General features: G+C 46.4%; 1 protein-coding gene across 1 annotated transcript in view; it reads right to left on the bottom strand.

Moving 5' to 3' along the window:
* Positions 1 to 213: 213 nt before the first annotated feature.
* Positions 214 to 17,445, bottom strand: part of LOC139266717 (dynein axonemal heavy chain 6-like) — a 580,613-nt gene continuing 563,381 nt past the window's right edge. Inside the window, exon 36 of the mRNA XM_070884303.1 lies at positions 214 to 403. Coding sequence (XP_070740404.1) covers positions 214 to 403 — 190 coding nt within the window. The remainder of the gene's footprint in view (positions 404 to 17,445) is intronic.

Here is a 17,445-nt window from a genome sequence, read left to right as displayed (position 1 = left end):
AGACCGGGGGTTTCCTGCCCTGGTGGCAGGGGCTGTATAAAAGGCTGCACACCATGCTGATACAGCACTCTGGAGTTTGAAATAAAGGACCAAGGTCACTACAACACATTTGAGTACAACACATTACCTCGTGGAGTCATTCAAAATGTACATTATAGACATAACAGGCAGGGGGTTAGAGGTTGGTGAGACTTCAGGACACGTACGGTTAGGTTACTGTCGGGACATTACCTGCAGCCGGACGGTTTCTTCTTTGGGTGGAGTCAGTCCCGGAAACAGGTCCGCCAGAATGTTTCCAAACAAGGGGACGTCTTCTGCCAGGAATTTGGGCAGATTTGCGTCCTTTACCGCGTTGATGAGAATGTGCGATTCATCGGTCTGACTCAGGGGCTTCTTGGTGTTTCTACAGAGAAAGTATTTTTGAACATTGTGTTAGAAGAAAAGTTAAACTTCTTGTGTATCTGTAAAGCATGCACTCCCATGTTCCACCACCAGGGAGCGCATCCCCTGTATAGAAGCTGGCCCCTAAGGCCTGTCCCTCACTCTGGAGTGTCTTATTAAAGACGAAGGTCACTGTTACTTTAACCTCCCTGTGTGCAGTCTTATCTGTGTTAGGAACACAACAACTGGCGACGAGTACACGAATCCAACGCAAAGATGCAGCAAACTGTGGGCATCCTGGAGAAGTTCTCGGAGGGTGAGGACTGGGAAGCCTATGTCGAACAGCTAGACCAGTACTTTGTAGCCAGCGAGCTGGACGGAGAAGGAAGTGCTGCAAAAAGGAGAGCGGTCCTCCTCACGGTCTGAGGGGCACCGACCTATAGCCTCATGAAGAATCTTCTGGCTCCGGTGTAACCCACAGATAAGTCGTATGAGGAGCTGTGTACACTGGTTCGGGAGCATCTTAACCTGAGGGAGAGCATGCTGATGGCGAGGTATCGGTTCTACACGTGCCAGCGATCTGAAGGTCAGGAAGTGGCGAGCTACGTCGCTGAGCTAAGGCGACTTGCAGGACAATGTGAGTTTGATGGCTACCTGGAGCAAATGCTCAGAGACTTTTTTGTACTGGGCATTGGCCACGAGACCATACTACGAAAACTTTTGACTGTAGAGACACCGACCCTCAGTAAGGCCATTGCGATAGCACAGGCGTTTATGTCCACCAGTGATAACACCAAACAAATCTCTCAGCACACAAGTGCGAGCAATGTTCATAAATTAACTGGAACTGTGTTTGCGAGCAGAAATGTACAGGGCAGAAACCACGAGTCCGCAACTGCCAGCAGGCCTCAGGTGACCCAGGTGACTCAGAGTCCGCAACAAAGGATGAATGCAAGGCAATTCACACATTGTTGGCGTTGTGGAGGCTTCCATTCAGCCTATTGATGCTGCTTCAAAGAGTATGTTTGCAAGAGCTGTGGAACAATTGGGCACCTCCAATGACCTTGCAAACGAGCTGCAAGCTCTGCAAAACCTGCTAACCACCACGTGGCAGAGGAATTTTGAGCCTCAGAGAGAGGAGACAGATGCTGAAGTACACGGGGTGCACACATTTTGGACGAAATGTCCACCTATAATGCTAAATGTAAAATTGATTGGCTTACCCGTAGCCATGGAACTGGACACTGGCGCTAGCCAATCCATCATGAGTAAAAAGATGTTTGAGAGACTGTGGTGCAACAAGGCACTCAGACCAGCCCTGAGCCCCATCCACACAAAACTGAGAACGTATACCAAAGAGCTTATCACTGTCCTGGGCAGCGCCATGGTCAAGGTCACCTACAAGGGCACGGTGCACTGCTTGGAAGGAGCTGGCTGGGCAAAATCCGCTGGAACTGGGATGACATCCGAGCACTTTCACATGTCGATGAGGCCTCATGTACCCAGGTTCTAAACAAATTTCCTTCCCTTTTTGAGCCAGGCATTGGAAACAAGACAGAAGCTATCAGGAACGCGCCCAGGCCACAGAACATCACGGAGCTGCGGTCGTTCCTGGGACTCCTCAACTATTTTGGTAACTTCCTACCTGGGTTATGCACCCTCTTAAGAGCCCCTACATGTGTTATGTGTAAAGGTGAGAACTGGGTATGGGGAAAAAACCAAGTAATTGCTTTTGAGAAAGCCAGAAACATTTTATGCTCCAACAAGCTGCTTGTATTGTATAACCCGTGTAAAAGATTTGTGCTAGCATGTGATGCGTCGTCGTACGGAGTCGGGTGTGTATTACAACAAGCTAACGTTGCGGGGAAGTTGCAACCTGTCGCCTATACCTCCAGGAGCTTGTCTAAGGCCGAGAGAGCCTACAGCATGATTGAGAAAGAGGCATTAGCGTGTGTGTTCGGGGTAAAAAAAATGCATCATACCTGTTTGGCCTCAAATTTGAGCTGGAAACCGATCACAAGCCCCTCATATCCCTATTCGCTGAAAACAAGGGGATAAATACTAATGCCTCAGCCCGCATACAAAGGTGGGCACTCGCGCTATCAGCGTATAACTATACCATCCGCCACATGCCAGGCACCGAGAACTGTGCGGATGCTCTCAGTAAGCTACCATTGCCCACCACAGGGTGGAAATGGCGCAGCCTGCAAACTTGTTGATGGTTGCGCAGCGCGCAGACTTGTTGATGGTCATGGAAGTGTTTGAAAATGATAAATCACCTGTCACGGTACGCCAAATTAGGACTTGGACCAGCCAAGATACTCTGCTGTCACAAGTAAAAAACTGTGTACTGCATGGTAGCTGGGCCAGCATCCCCGTTGAAATACAAGAGCGAATCAAGCCGTTCCAGCGGCGAAAGGACGAGCTGTCCATTCAGGCAGACTGCATGTTGTGGGGTAACCGCGTAGTGCGACCAAAAAAGGGCAGGGAGACATTCATCTCAGATCTCCACAGCACACACCCGGGTATAGTAATGATGAAAGCGATAGCCAGATCCCACGTGTGGTGGTCCGGTATCGACTCTGACTTAGAGTCCTGTGTACGGCAATGCAGTGTGTGTGCTCAGTTGAGCAACGCGCCCAGAGAGGCACCACTAAGTTTGTGGTCCTGGCCCTCCAGACCATGGTCAAGGATCCATGTCGACAATGCGGCCCGTTTCTCGGTAAAATGTTCCTGGTGGTGGTGGATGCTTTATCAAAATGGATTGAATGTGAAATAATGTCGGGAAGCACCGCCACCGCCACCATTGAAAGCCTGAGGGCCATGTTTGCCACCCACAGCCTGCCTGACATACTGGTGACAACGGGTCATGTTTCACCAGTGCTGAATTTAAAGAATTCATGACCCGCAATGGGATCAAACATGTCACCTCGGCCCCGTTTAAACCAGCCTCCAATGGGCAGGCAGAGCAGGCAGTACAAACCATCAAACAGAGCCTTAATCGAGTCACAGAAGGCTCACTACAAACCCGCCTGTCCCGAGTACTGCTCAGCTACCGCACGAGACCCCACTTGCTCACAGGGGTGCCCCCGGCTGAGCTACTCATGAAAAGGACACTTCAAACCAGACTCTCGCTAGTTCACCCCAACCTACATAATCAGGTAGAGAGCAAGCGGCAGCAACAAAATGTAAACGATGGTCGCGCCACTGTGTCACGGGAAATTGATCTGAATGACCCTGTGTATGTGCTAAACTATGGACATGGTCCCAAGTGAATCGTGGGCACGGTGATAGCTAAAGAAGGGAGTAGGGTGTTTGTAGTCAAACTTGACAATGGATAAATTTTCAGAAAGCACCTGGTCCAAACGAGGCTGCGGTTCACAGACTGCCCTGAACAACCCACAGCAGACACCACCTTTTTCGAGCCCACAACACACACCCAAAGGATCAACGATACCACTCCAGACCAGGAAATTGAACCCATCACGTCCAACAGCCCAGCAAGGCCAGGCTCACCTAGCAGCCCTGCAGGGCCAACAACACGCCAGCCCAGCAAGGGCACAGCCAACAAACCAGAACAGACATTTGTACCGAGGCGGTCCACCAGGGAAAGAAAGGCTCCCAACCGCCTCACCTTGTAAATAGTTTTCACTGTGACTTTGGCTGGGGAGTGATGTTGTGTATCTGTAAAGCATGCACTCCCATGTTCCACCACCAGGGAGCGCATCCCTGAAGTCCCAAGGGATCCCAGCATCCCTTGGGAGCACTGTATATAAGCTGGCCCCTAAGGCCTGTTCCTCACTCTGGAGTGTCTTAATAAAGACTGAGGTCACTGTTACTTTAACCTGCCTGTGTGCAGTCTCATCTGTGTTAGGAACACAATAAAACTGAAGACTGAAGATGTGTTGCTGCTGCGATTGCAACCCAGAAAGTGATAATGAGATGGAATTCACAGGACAGTCAAAAACCACGAATGTTCAAAATCACCTCGCTATCGCATTAACCTTTGCAATATCATGTCCTTCTTCTCACCACAGGAAGGGAATGGGCTCCTGCTGGGTACAGTCCCAAAGGAACTCACTGTACAGTATTGGCTGGGTACAGGCCCACAGGAACTCACTGTACAGTATCAGGCTGGGTACAGGGCCACAGGAACTCACTGTACAGTATTGGCTGGGTACAGGCCCACAGGAACTCACTGTACAGTATCAGGCTGGGTATAGGCCCACAGGAACTCACTGTACAGTATCAGGCTGGGTACAGGCCCACAGGAACTCACTGTACAGTATTGGCTGGGTACAGGCCCGCAGGAACTCACTGTACAGTATCAGGCTGGGTACAGGCCCACAGGAACTCACTGTACAGTATCAGGCTGGGTACAGGCCCACAGGAACTCACTGTACAGTATTGGCTGGGTACAGGCCCACAGGAACTCACTGTACAGTATCAGGCTGGGTACAGGCCCACAGGAACTCACAATACAGTATCAGGCTGGGTACAGGCCCACAGGAACTCACTGTACAGTATCAGGCTGGGTATAGGCCCACAGGAACTCACTGTACAGTATCAGGCTGGGTACAGGCCCACAGGAACTCACAATACAGTATCAGGCTGGGTACAGGCCCACAGGAACTCACTGTACAGTATCAGGCTGGGTATAGGCCCACAGGAACTCATTGTACAGTATCAGGCTGGGTATAGGCCCACAGGAACTCACTGTACAGTATTGGGCTGGGTACAGGCCCACAGGAACTCACTGTACAGTATCAGGCTGGCTACAGGCCCACAGGAACACACTGTATAGTATCAGGCTAGGTACAGGCCCACAGGAACTCACTGTACAGTATCAGGCTGGCTACAGGCCCACAGGAACTCACTGTACAGTATCGTCCAATAGGAAGGTCACATAAGAACATAAGAATTAGGAACAGGAGTAGGCCATCTAGCCGCTCGAGCCTGCTCCGCCATTCAACAAGATCATGGCTGATCTGGCCGTGGACTCAGTTCCACTTACCCGCCCGCTCCCCGTAACCCTTAATTCCCTTATTGGTTAAAAATCTATCTATCTGTGATTTGAATACATTCAATGAGCTAGCCTCAACTGCTCCTTGGGCAGAGAATTCCACAGATTCACAACCCTCTGGGAGAAGAAATTCCTTCTTAACTCGGTTTTAAATTGGCTCCCCCGTATTTTGAGGCTGTGCCCCCTAGTTCTAGTCTCCCCGCCCAGTGGAAACAACCTCTCTGCCTCTATCTTGTCTATCCCTTTCATTATTTTAAATGTTTCTATAAGATCACCCCTCATCCTCCTGAACTCCAACGGGTAAAGACCCAGTCTACTCAATCTATCATCATAAGGTAACCCCCTCATCTCCAGAATCAGTCTAGTGAATTGTCTCTGTACCCCCTCCAAAGCTAGTATATCCTTCCTTAAGTAAGGTGACCAAAACTGCATGCAGTACTCCAGGTGCGGCCTCACCAATACCCTGTACAGTTGCAACAGGACCTCCATGTTTTTGTACTCCATCCCTCTCACAATGAAGGCCAACATTTTATTCGCCTTCCTGATTACCTGCTGCACCTGCAAACTAACTTTTTAGGATTTTGGGATTCATGCACAAGGAACTCAAAAGAGTTTCATGCACAAGGACCCCCAGGTCCCTCTGCACCGCAGCATGTTGTAATTTCTCCCCATTCAAATAATATTCCCTTTTACTGTTTTTTTTTCCCCAAGGTGGATGACCTCACACTTTCTGACATTGTATTCCATCTGCCAAACCTTAGCCCATTCGCTTAACCTATCTAAATCTCTTTGCAGCCTCTCTGTGTCCTTATACTCGCTTTCCCACTAATCTTTGTGTCATCTGCAAATTTTGTTACACTACACTCTGTCCCCTCTTCCAGGTCATCTATGTATATTGTAAACAGTTGTGGTCCCAGCACCGATCCCTGTGGCACACCACTAACCACCGATTTTCAACCCGAAAAGGACCCATTTATCCCGACTCTCTGCTTTCTGTTCGCCAGCCAATTCTCTATCCATGCTAATACATTTCCTCTGACTCCGCGTACCTTTATCTTCTGCAGTAACCTTTTGTGTGGCACCTTATCGAATGCCTTTTGGAAATCTAAATACTCCACATCCATCGGTACACCTCTATCCACCATGCTCATTATATCCTCAAAGAATTCCAGTAAATTCGTTGAACATGATTTCCCCTTCATGAATCCATGTTGCGTCTGCTTGATTGCACTATTCCTATCTAGATGTTCCGCTATTTCTTCCTTTAATGATAGCTTCAAGCATTTTCCCCACTACAGATGTTAAACTAACCGGCCTATAGTTACCTGCCTTTTGTCTGCCCCCTTTTTTAAACAGAGGCGTTACATTAGCTGCTTTCCAATCCGCTGGTACCTCCCCACAGTCCAGAGAATTTTGGTAGATTATTACAAATGCATTTGCTATAACTTCCGCCATCTCTTTTAATACCCTGGGATGCATTTCATCAGGACCAGGGGACTTGTCTACCTTCAGTCCCATTAGCCTGTCCAGCACTACCCTCCTAGTGATAGTGATTGTCTCAAGGTCCTCCCTTCCCATATTCCCATGACCAGCAATTTTGGCATGGTTTTTGTGTCTTCCACTGTGAAGACCGAAGCAAAATAATTGTTTCAGGTCTCAGCCATTTCCACATTTCCCATTATTAAATCCCCCTTCTCATCTTCTAAGGGACCAACATTTACTTTAGTCACTCTTTTCTGTTTTATATATCGGTAAAAGCTTTTACTATCTGTTTTTATGTTTTGCGCAAGTTTACTTTCGCAATCTATCTTTCCTTTCTTTATTGCTTTCTTAGTCATTCTTTGCTGTCGTTTAAAATTTTCCCAATCTTCTAGTTTCCCACTAACCTTGGCCACCTTATACGCATTGGTTTTTAATTTGATACTCTCCTTTATTTCCTTGGTTATCCACAGCTGGTTATCCCTTCTCTTACCACCCTTCTTTTTCACTGGAATATATTTTTGTTGAGCACTGTGAAAGAGCTCCTTAAAAGTCCTCCACTGTTCCTCAATTGTGCCACCGTTTAGTCTGTGTTTCCAGTCTACTTTAGCCAACTCTGCCCTCATCCCACTGTAGTCCCCTTTGTTTAAGCATAGTACGCTCGTTTCTGACACAACTTCCTCACCCTCAATCTGCATTATAAATTCAACCATACTGTGATCACTCATTCCGAGAGGATCTTTGACTAGGAGATCGTTTATTATTCCTGTCTCATTACACAGGACCAGATCTAAGATAGCTTGCTCCCTTGTAGGTTCTGTAACATACTGTTCTAAGAAACAATCCCGTATGCATTTTATGAATTCCTCCTCAAGGCTACCTCATGCGATTTGATTTGACCAATCGATATGTAGGTTAAAATCCCCCATGATTACTGCCATTCCTTTTTCACATGCCTCCATTATTCCCTTGATTATTGCCCGCCCCACCGTGAAGTTATTATTTGGGGGCCTATAAACTACGCCCACCAGTGACTTTTTCCCCTTACTATCTCTAATCTCCACCCACAATGATTCAACATTTTGTTCATTAGAGCCAATATCATCTCTCACAACTGTCCTGATATCATCCTTTATTAACAGAGCTACCCCACCTCTTTCCCTTCTTGCCTATCTTTCCGAATTGTCAGATACCCCTGTATGTTTAATTCCCAGTCTTGGCCACCCTGCAACCACGTTTCTGTAATGGCCACCAAATCATACCCATTTGTAATGATTTGTGCCGTCAACTCATTTACTTTATTTCGAATGCTGCGTGCGTTTAGGTAGAGTGTTTTAATACTAGTTTTTAAACCATGATTTTTAGTTTTGACCCCTCCTGCAGCCCCTTTATATTCATACATATTGTCCCTTCCTATCACCTTGTGGTTTACACTTACCCCAGTGCTACTCTGTTGCCTCCTGAATTTTCCATTCTTTCTTGGGGTCCTGTTCATCTGAGCTCTCACCCACTCTAACTAGCTCAGAGCCCTCTCCTGGGTTCCGAATACTCCTCGCATTGAGGCACCGAGCTTTTATGCTTGCCTTTTTATTACCCTTTGACCCTTTAGAATTTTGCTGTACAGTGGCCCTTTTTGTTTTTTGCCTTGGGTTTCTCTGCCGTCCACTTTTACTCATCTCCTTTCTGTCTTTTGCTTCTGTCTCCATTGTGTTTCCCTCTGTCTCCCTGCGTTGGTTCCCATCCCCCTGCCATATTAGTTTAACTCCTCCCCAACAGCACTAGCAAACACTCCCCCTAGGGCATTGGTTCCGGTCCTGCCCAGGTGCAGACCGTGCGGTTTGTACTGGTCCCACCTCCCCCAGAACCGGTTCCAATGCCTCAGGAATTTGAATCCCTCCCTGCTGCATCACTGCTCAAGCCACGTATTCATCTGAGCTATCTGAGCTATCACTCTGGAAAGAAAGACTGAAAGGAACCTCCATTCAATGGAAAAGAAAATTGGTCAAAGTGTAAAAGGGGCTGGAAATTCACTGTTGCTGGTTTTGTGCTAACCCGCCTGATATCTGGAGTTCTGGCTGAATATGAATTAAGGAGACAAGAGTACAGGGGAGTTAGGCGGCACCTAGCTGCAGTGACCTGGGAACGAAAACAGATCTTTGGTTTGCTCTGTCAAAACAAAAAAGTTACATCCGCCGCATCACAGCTTCAATTACTGAGGAAGTAAACGAGCCTGTTTACCAGACACTGTTCATTAAAACACCCAGATACATAATTCATCAACCTCCCATCACTTCACTCAGAGTCGTGCTGCAGCAGCTGATCATCCTCTCAGTTACAGTTGCCGTATTTAGCTGTGTTACTTTCACACACTGGCTGAGTTCTGTTGACTACATCACATAGATTAGATAATAACTGTCATGTCTCTCGGGCTGGCTGTGCTCGCACTAACCAGTGCACCGTCCAATCCGATTCGTGCCGCTGAGGGTACTGACAGACCTGCAATCACGGCTACATGGGAGCAGGCACCCAGGCCGCTTCGAAGCAGACAAGGCAATACATACAGTCAACTGTGAGCAGGAACAAGCCACGGTCCCACGACTAAAGTCGCCAGCTTCCGCAGGATGTTATTCAACAGTCACAGATAAATCTACTCGCGTACAACAACATTATATAACGCCTTTATCGTAGAACATCCTCAAGCACTTCAAAGGAGTTTTATCAAACAAAATTTGAACTGAACCACTATCATAGAATCATAGCGCGATACAGTAAAGAAGGAGGCCATTCGGCCCATCATATCTGTGCCGGCTCTTTGAAAGAGCAATCCCATTCATCCCACTTACCTGCCCTTTCCCCACAGCCTTGCAATTTTTTCCCAATCAAGTATTAATCCAATTCCCTTTTGAAAGTTATTATTGAATCTGCTTCCAACACCCTATCAGGCAGTGCATTCCGGATCATAACTCATTAAATAGTTATTTTGGACAGGTGACCAAAAGCTTGGTCACAGAGGTAGGTTTTAAGGAGCATCTTAAGGAGGAGAAGTAGAGAGGTGGAGAGGTTTAGGGAGGGAATTCCAGAGCAATAAAGGTACAGCAGTTATCATGGGCGACTTTAATCTACATATCGATTGGGCTAACCTAACTGGTAGCAATGCGGTGGAGGAGGATTTTTTGGAGTGAATTAGAGATGGTTTTCTCGACTAATTAGCAATCTTGTTGTGCGAGGCTCCTTGGGGAAGAGTGACCATAGTATGGTAGAATTCTTTATTAAGATGGAGAGTGACACAGTTAATTCAGAAACCAGGGTCCTGATCTTAAGGAAAGGTAACTTCGACGGTATGAGGCGTGAATTGACTAAAATAGACTGGCAAATGATACTGAAAGGGTTGACGATGGATAGGCAATGGCAAACATTTAAAGATCGTATGGATGAATTTCAACAATTATACATTCATGTCTGGAGTAAAAATAAAACAGAAAAGATGGCTCAATCGTGAGGAACAAGGGAAATTAAGGATAGTGTTAGATCCAAGGAAGAGGCATATAAATTGGCCAGAAAAAGCAGCAAACCTGAAGACTGGGAGAAATTTAGAATTCAGCAGAGGAGAACAAAGGGTTTAATTAAGAGGGGGAAAATACAGTACGAGAGGAAGCTTGCCGGGAACATAAAAACTGACTGCAAAAGCTTCTATAGATTTGTGAAGAGAAAAAGATTAGTGAAGACAAACGTAGGTCCCTTGCAGTCGGATTCAGGTGAATTTATAATGGGGAACAAAGAAATGGCAGACCAATTGAACAAATACTTTGGTTCTGTCTTCACGAAGGAAGACACAAATAACCTTCCTGAGGTACTAGGGGACAGTGGGTCTAGTGAGAAGGAGGAACTGAAGGATATCCTTATTAGGCGGGAAATTGTGTTAGGGAAATTGATGGGATTGAAGGCCGATAAATCCCCGGGGCCTGATAGTCTGCATCCCAGAGTACTTAAGGAAGTGGCCCTAGAAATAGTGGATGCATTGGTGATCATTTTCCAACAGTCTATCGACTCTGGATCAGTTCCGATGGACTGGAGGGTAGCTAATGTAACACCACTTTTTCAAAAAGGATAGACTGGTTAGCCTGACATCAGTAGTGGGAAAAATGTTGGAATCAATCATTAAGGATGAAATAGCAGCGCATTTGGAAAGCAATGACACGATCGGTGCAAGTTTTTCCCCCTCTTAATTAAACCCTTAGTCCTCCTCTGCTGAATTCTAAATTTCTTATGTTCTAAGTCAGCATGGATTTATGAAAGGGAAATCATGCTTGACGAATCTTCTGGAGTTTTTTGAGGGTCTAATTAGCAGAGTGGACAAGGGAGAACCAGTGGATGTGGTGTATTTGGACTTTCAAAAGGCTTTTGACAAGGTCCCACACAAGAGATTGGTGTGCAAAATCAAAGCACATGGTATTGGGGGTAATGTACTGACGTGGATAGAGAACTGGTTGGCAGATAGGAGGCAGAGAGTTGGGATAAACGGGTCCTTTTCAGAATGGCAGGCAGTGACTAGTGGAGTGCCGCAGGGCTCAGTGCTGGGACCCCAGCTCCTTACAATATACATTACTGATTTAGAAGAAGGAATTAAGTGTAATATCTCCAAGTTTGCAGATGACACTAAACTGGGTGGAAGTGTGAGCTGTGAGGAGGATGCTAAGAGGCTGCAGGGTGAGTTGGACAGGTTAGGTGAGTGGGCAAATTCATGGCAGATGCAGTATAATGTGGATAAATATGAGGTTATCCACTTTGGGGGCAAAAACACGAAGGCAGAATATTATCTGAATGGTGGCAGATTAGGAAAAGAGGGGGTGCAACGAGACCTGGGTGTCACGGTTCATCAGTCATTGAAAGTTGGCATGTAGGTACAGCAGGCGGTGAAGAAGGCAAATGATATGTTGGCCTTCATAGCCATGGGATTTGAGTATAGGAGCAGAGCAGTCTTACTGCAGTTGTACCGAGCCTTGGTGAGACCTCACCTGGAATTTTGTGTTCAGTTTTGGTCTCCTAATCTGAGGAAGGACGTTCTTGCTATTGAGGGAGTGCAGCGAAGATTCACCAGACTGATTCCAGGGATGGCTGGATTGACATATGAGGAGAGACTGGATCAACTGGGCCTTTATTCACTGGAGTTTAGAAGGATGAGAGGGGATCTCATAGATTCTGACGGGACTGGACAGGCTAGATGCGGGAAGAATGTTCCCGATGTTGGGGAAGTCCAGAACCAGGGCACACAGTCTTAGGATAAGGGGTAGGCCTTTTAGGACTGAGATGAGGAGAAATTTCTTCACTCAGAGAGTTGTTAACCTGTGGAATTCCCTGCCGCAGAGAGTTGTCGATGCCAGTTCATTGGATATATTCAAGAGGGAGTTAGATATGGCCCTTACGGCCAAAGGGATCAAGGGGTATGGAGAGAAAGCGGGAAAGGGGTACTGAGGGAATGATCAGCCATGATCTTATTGAATGGTGGTGCAGGCTCGAAGGGCCGAATGGCCTACTCCTGTACCTATTTTCTATGTTTCTATGCTTCTACCACTGACTGAACTACACCAAATTCAGGCCCAGCCACAGTAACAGCACGGCTCCGCACAGATGAAGACCCATCCCCCCTCGCCCAACCTGAAATGTTTGAATGAGATTCCCCTCACTGTTAATCAAACAGAGGCATCAAAGGGCAAGGATCGGGGTTTAGTATTTCTATTCTTTTCTTTCCTTTCAGTGGCTGGAGGTGAAATACAACTTCAGCAGGGCAGTAAAACAGGCGACAGGGATCTGCTGCTCGCCATACAGAGGGGGCGATTGTGGAAAAGAAACACGATGGTGGGGGGGAGCCGGATCCCCAGCGACATGTTTTCCAGCCACACTGAAGTTGAATTTCACCCCTTCTGGGTCTGTGCATGGACGCGCCATCCTTGGACAAAAACTCAGCCCATGCTCTGGAATTCCTTCCACCTCTCTCTCCTCCTTTAAGATGCTCCTTAAACCAGATGCTCTTTGACCAAACTTTTGGTCACCTGTCCTGGTATCTCCTTATGTGGCTTGGTGTCAAATTTTGGTTGATAACGTTCCTGTGAAGCACCATGGGACGTTTTACTATGTTAGAGACGCTAAGGAGAAAGACGCTAGTTGTTCTTTTTGTGCCACTCTGAAACTAGTGATCATGTGCCCCAGAGTGATCCAAGGTAACTGTCTCTGCCCTCCAGGGCACCCCGTCCTCTGCATTATTCCTCTAACTGTACAGATCACCACATAGTTACAGTGGACCACACTGCGTGCCTGAGGGGGAGCAGCTGTCAAAAGAATTTCAGCAGTTGGGTGGAAGCAAATCAATTGTTTGTTTATTTTTAGTGGGGAGATTTTAAAATCCAGGGCAGGCGTTTGTCAGTTGTTCAACTCAAAGAAAAAGGAACTCTGATGCAAAGCCGCAGCGTTAAAAAAGTCAGCAAGAGAAAGATGTGCTGTGGCCCAGGAGCCCCGCCACCCACTAGAGGGCCTTGTGGTTTCACTTTCAGTGCTACATGTATACGTGGCAGTGCGCTGGGAATAGGAGAGTGGTCTACAATTGGATTGGAAGGAGGTTTGATCGGCCGAATGGCTTTATATCTGACCACCCCCCGCCCCCCTCTGCAATGGTCTACGAGACTAAAACTAGAGGGCATAATCTTAGAATAAGGGGCCGCCCATCTAAAACTGAGGTGAGGCGAAATTTCTTCTCTTAGAGGGTTGTAAATCTGTGGAATTCGCTGCCTCAGAGAGCTGTGGAAGTTGGGACATTGAGTATATTTTTAAGACAGAAATAGACAGTTTCTTAAACGATAAGGGAATAAGGGGTTATGGAGAGTGGGCAGGGAAGTGGAGCTGAGTCCATGATCGGATCAGCCATGATCTTATTAAATGGCGGAGCAGGCTCGAGGGGCCATATGGCCTACTCCTGCTCCTATTTCTTATGTTCTTATTAAATGCCAGAAAGTCCCAGCTTTCGTCCTGGGTTTGTGCCTGAGAGGAAGCAGTGAGGATCAGCGAGAATCAGTTGCATCAGTTTGGGTGGAAATAAGGAATAATAAGGGGAAAAAGTCACTGGTGGGCATAGTCTATAGGCCCCCTAACAGTAGGTACACTGTTGGACGGAGTATAAATCAAGAAATAATGGAGGCTTGTAAAGGAACGGCAATAATCATGAGCAATACCTTCATACTGATTGGACAAAGCAAATTGGCCAGGGTAGTCTTGAGGAAGAGTTCATAGAGTGTATCAGGGATAACTTCCTTGAACAGTACATTGCAGAACCAGCCATCTGGTACGGTGTAATGAGACAGAATTAATAAATGATCTCGTAGTAAAGGATCCTCGAGGAATGACCATAGCATGGTGAAATTTCAAATTCAGTTGGAGGGTGAAAAAGATGGCTCTCAAACCAGTGTCCTAAGCTTAAATAAAGGAGACTACAAAGGTATGAGGGCAGAGTTGACTAAAGTGGATTGGGAAAATAGACTAAAGTATGGGACGATTGATGAGCAGTGGCAGACATTTAAGGAGATATTTCATTCGTCGCAACAAAAATATATCCCAATGAGAAGGAAAGACTGTAAGAGAAGAGATAACCATCCAAGCCAACTAAGGAAATAAGGGATCGTATCAAATTGAAACAATGTGGCCAAGACGAGTGGGTGGCCAGAGGATTGGGAAACTTTTAAAAGCCAGCAAAGAATGACTCAAAAAATGAGAGGAGGAAGATAGATTATGAAAGTAAATTCGCACAAAATATAAAAACAGATAGTAAGAGTTTCTACAGGTACATAAAAAGGAAAAGAGTGGCTAAAGTAAATGTTGGTCCCCTGGAGGATGAGACTGGGGAATTAATAATGGAAAACAGGGAAATAGCAGAGACGTTGAACAAATATTTTGTATCGATCTTCACAGTAGAAGATCCTAAAAACATCCAATAGTGGATAATCAAGGGGCTATAGGGAGGGAGGAACTTAACACAATCACTATCACTAATGAAGTAGTACTAGGTAAAATAATAGGACTAAAGGCGGACAAGTCCCCTGGACCTGATGGCTTACATCCTCGGGTCTTAAAAGAAGTGGCTGCAGAGATAGTGGATGCATTGGTTGTAATCTACCAAAATTCCCTGGATTCTGGGGTAGTCCCAGCGGATTGGAAACCGCAAATGTAACGCCCCTATTTAAAAAAGGAGGAAGACAAATAGCAGGAAACTATAGACCAGTTAGCCTAACATCTGTCGGAGTGCAAATTAAAAAGTGCAAAAGGCTGGAGTCCATTATTAAGGAAGCAGTAGCGGGACATTTGGAAAAGCATAATTTAATCAAGCAGAGTCAACATGGTTTTATGAAAGGGAAATCATGTTTGACAAATTTGCTGGAGTTCTTTGAGGATGTAACGACCAGGGTGGATAAGGGGGAACCAGTGGATGTGGTGTATTTGGATTTCCAGAAGGCATTCGATAAGGTCCCACATAAGAGGTTACTGCACAAGATAAAAGTTCAGGGGGTTGGGGATAACATATTAGCATGGATAGAGGATTGGCTAAATAACAGAGAGTCATTTTCCGGTTGGCAAACAGTGACTAGTGGGTTGCTGCAGGGATCGGTGCTGGGTCCTCAACTATTTACAATCTGTATTAATGACTTGGATGAAGGAACCGAGTGTAATGTAGCCAAGCTTGCTGATGATACAAAGTTAAGTGGGAAAGCAATTTTGTGAGGACACAAAAAATCTACAAAGGGATATAGACACGCTAAGTGAGTGGGCAAAAATTTGGCAGATGGAGTATAATGTGGGAAAATGTGAGGTTATCCACTTTGGCAGAAAAAAATAGAAAAGCAAATTATAATTTAAATGGAGAAAAAGTGCTGCAGTGCAGAGGATCCTTGTCCATGAAGCACAAAAAGTTAGTATGCAGGTAGAGCAAATAATCAGAAAGGCAAATGGAATGTTGGCCTTTATTGCAAGGGGGCTAGAGTATAAAAGCAAAGAAGTCCTGCTATAACTGTACAGGGTATTGGTGAGACCACACCTAGAGTACTGGCTGCAGTTTTGGTCTCTGTATTTAAGGAAGGATGTACTTGGAGCGGAGGCTGTTCAGAGAAGGTTCACTAGGTTGATTCCGGAGATGAGGGGGTTAACTTATGAAGATAGGTATAGTAGTTTGGGCCTATACTCATTGGAGTTCAGAAGAATGAGAGGTCATCTTATAAGATAATGAGAAGGCTCGACAAGGTGGATGCAGGGAGGATGTTTCCACTCATAGGGGAAACTAAAACTAGGGGACATAGTCTCAGAATAAGGGGTCGCCCATTTAAAACTGAGATGAGGAGGAATTTCTGTGGAATTCTCTGCCCCAGAGAGCTGTGGAGGCTGGGTCATTGAATATATTTAAGGCGGAGATGGACAGATTTTTGAGCGATAAGGGAGTAAAGGGTTATGGGGAGCAGGCAGGGAAGTGGAGTTGAGTCCATGATCAGATCAGCCATGATCTTATTGAATGGCGGAGCAGGCTCGAGGGGCCAAATCGCCTACTCCTGCTCCTATTTCTTAAGTATAAACCGGGATCAGGAGGCCGAGCACTGCATGGGCCTGCGAGGAAGCAGTGAGAATCTAAACTGAGAGCAGCATCGAAAAAAGGAAAATCCAGGAGTGATATCACAGGATTGCTGGTAACTGATTGGTTGGTAAAGATCACACTTTTCTTTAAGTTAGGGGCCGGGGTTAAAAAGCTGGTTAGGGATCAAGCAGGAGTTAGCAGGAGCTAACTGTTAATACTATGTCAAATGAGTAACTGTTAATAATATATATTAATAACTTGAATTAGATGCATCTTAGTCTTAAGCTTGTGTATAGCAGTTAATAGTCTATAAAATAGAGGCGTGGCAGGGTAGCTCAGTGCCATGGAATGCACATCCTGCAGCATGTGGGAAATTCAGGATGCTTCCCATGTCATGGACAAACATATGTCCAGGAAGTGTCGTCAGCTGGAGGAACTCGAGCTCCGGGTTTCGGATCTTGAGCAGCAGCTGGTGTCACTGAGGTGCATCAGCGAGGTTGAGAGCTTTGTGGACAGCACGTTACAGGAGGTGGTCACCTCGCAGCTTAAGAGTGTGCAGCCAGAGAGGCAATGGGTGGCCGCCAGACAGAAAAGGTGGTGGTGCAGGAGTCCCCAGAGTGCATCTCGCTCTCCAACCAGTATTTGTTTCTGAGTACTGCTGGGACTGATGGTTCCTCTGGGGAGTGCAGCCAGAGCCAAGTCTGCGGCACCACGGGTGGCTCAGCTGTAAAGGGTGGAGGAAGAAGATCGGAAAGCAATAGTATTAGGGGCTTCGATAGTTAGGGGAGCAGCAAGGTGTTTCTGCGGACGCAGACGTGACTTGCAGGATGGTACGTTGCCTCCCTGGTGCCAGGGTCAAGGAGGTCACTGAGTGGCTGCAGAGCATTCTGAGGGGGGAGGGTGAAGAGCCAGAGGTCATGGTCCATATTGGTACCAACAACGTAGATAGAAAGAGGGA

Source organism: Pristiophorus japonicus, chromosome 7, assembly GCF_044704955.1.
Source record: "Pristiophorus japonicus isolate sPriJap1 chromosome 7, sPriJap1.hap1, whole genome shotgun sequence".
NCBI classification, from domain to species: Eukaryota; Metazoa; Chordata; class Chondrichthyes; family Pristiophoridae; genus Pristiophorus; species Pristiophorus japonicus.
Note: the sequence above shows the minus strand (reverse complement) of the source record. Positions and strands in the feature narration are given on the sequence as shown.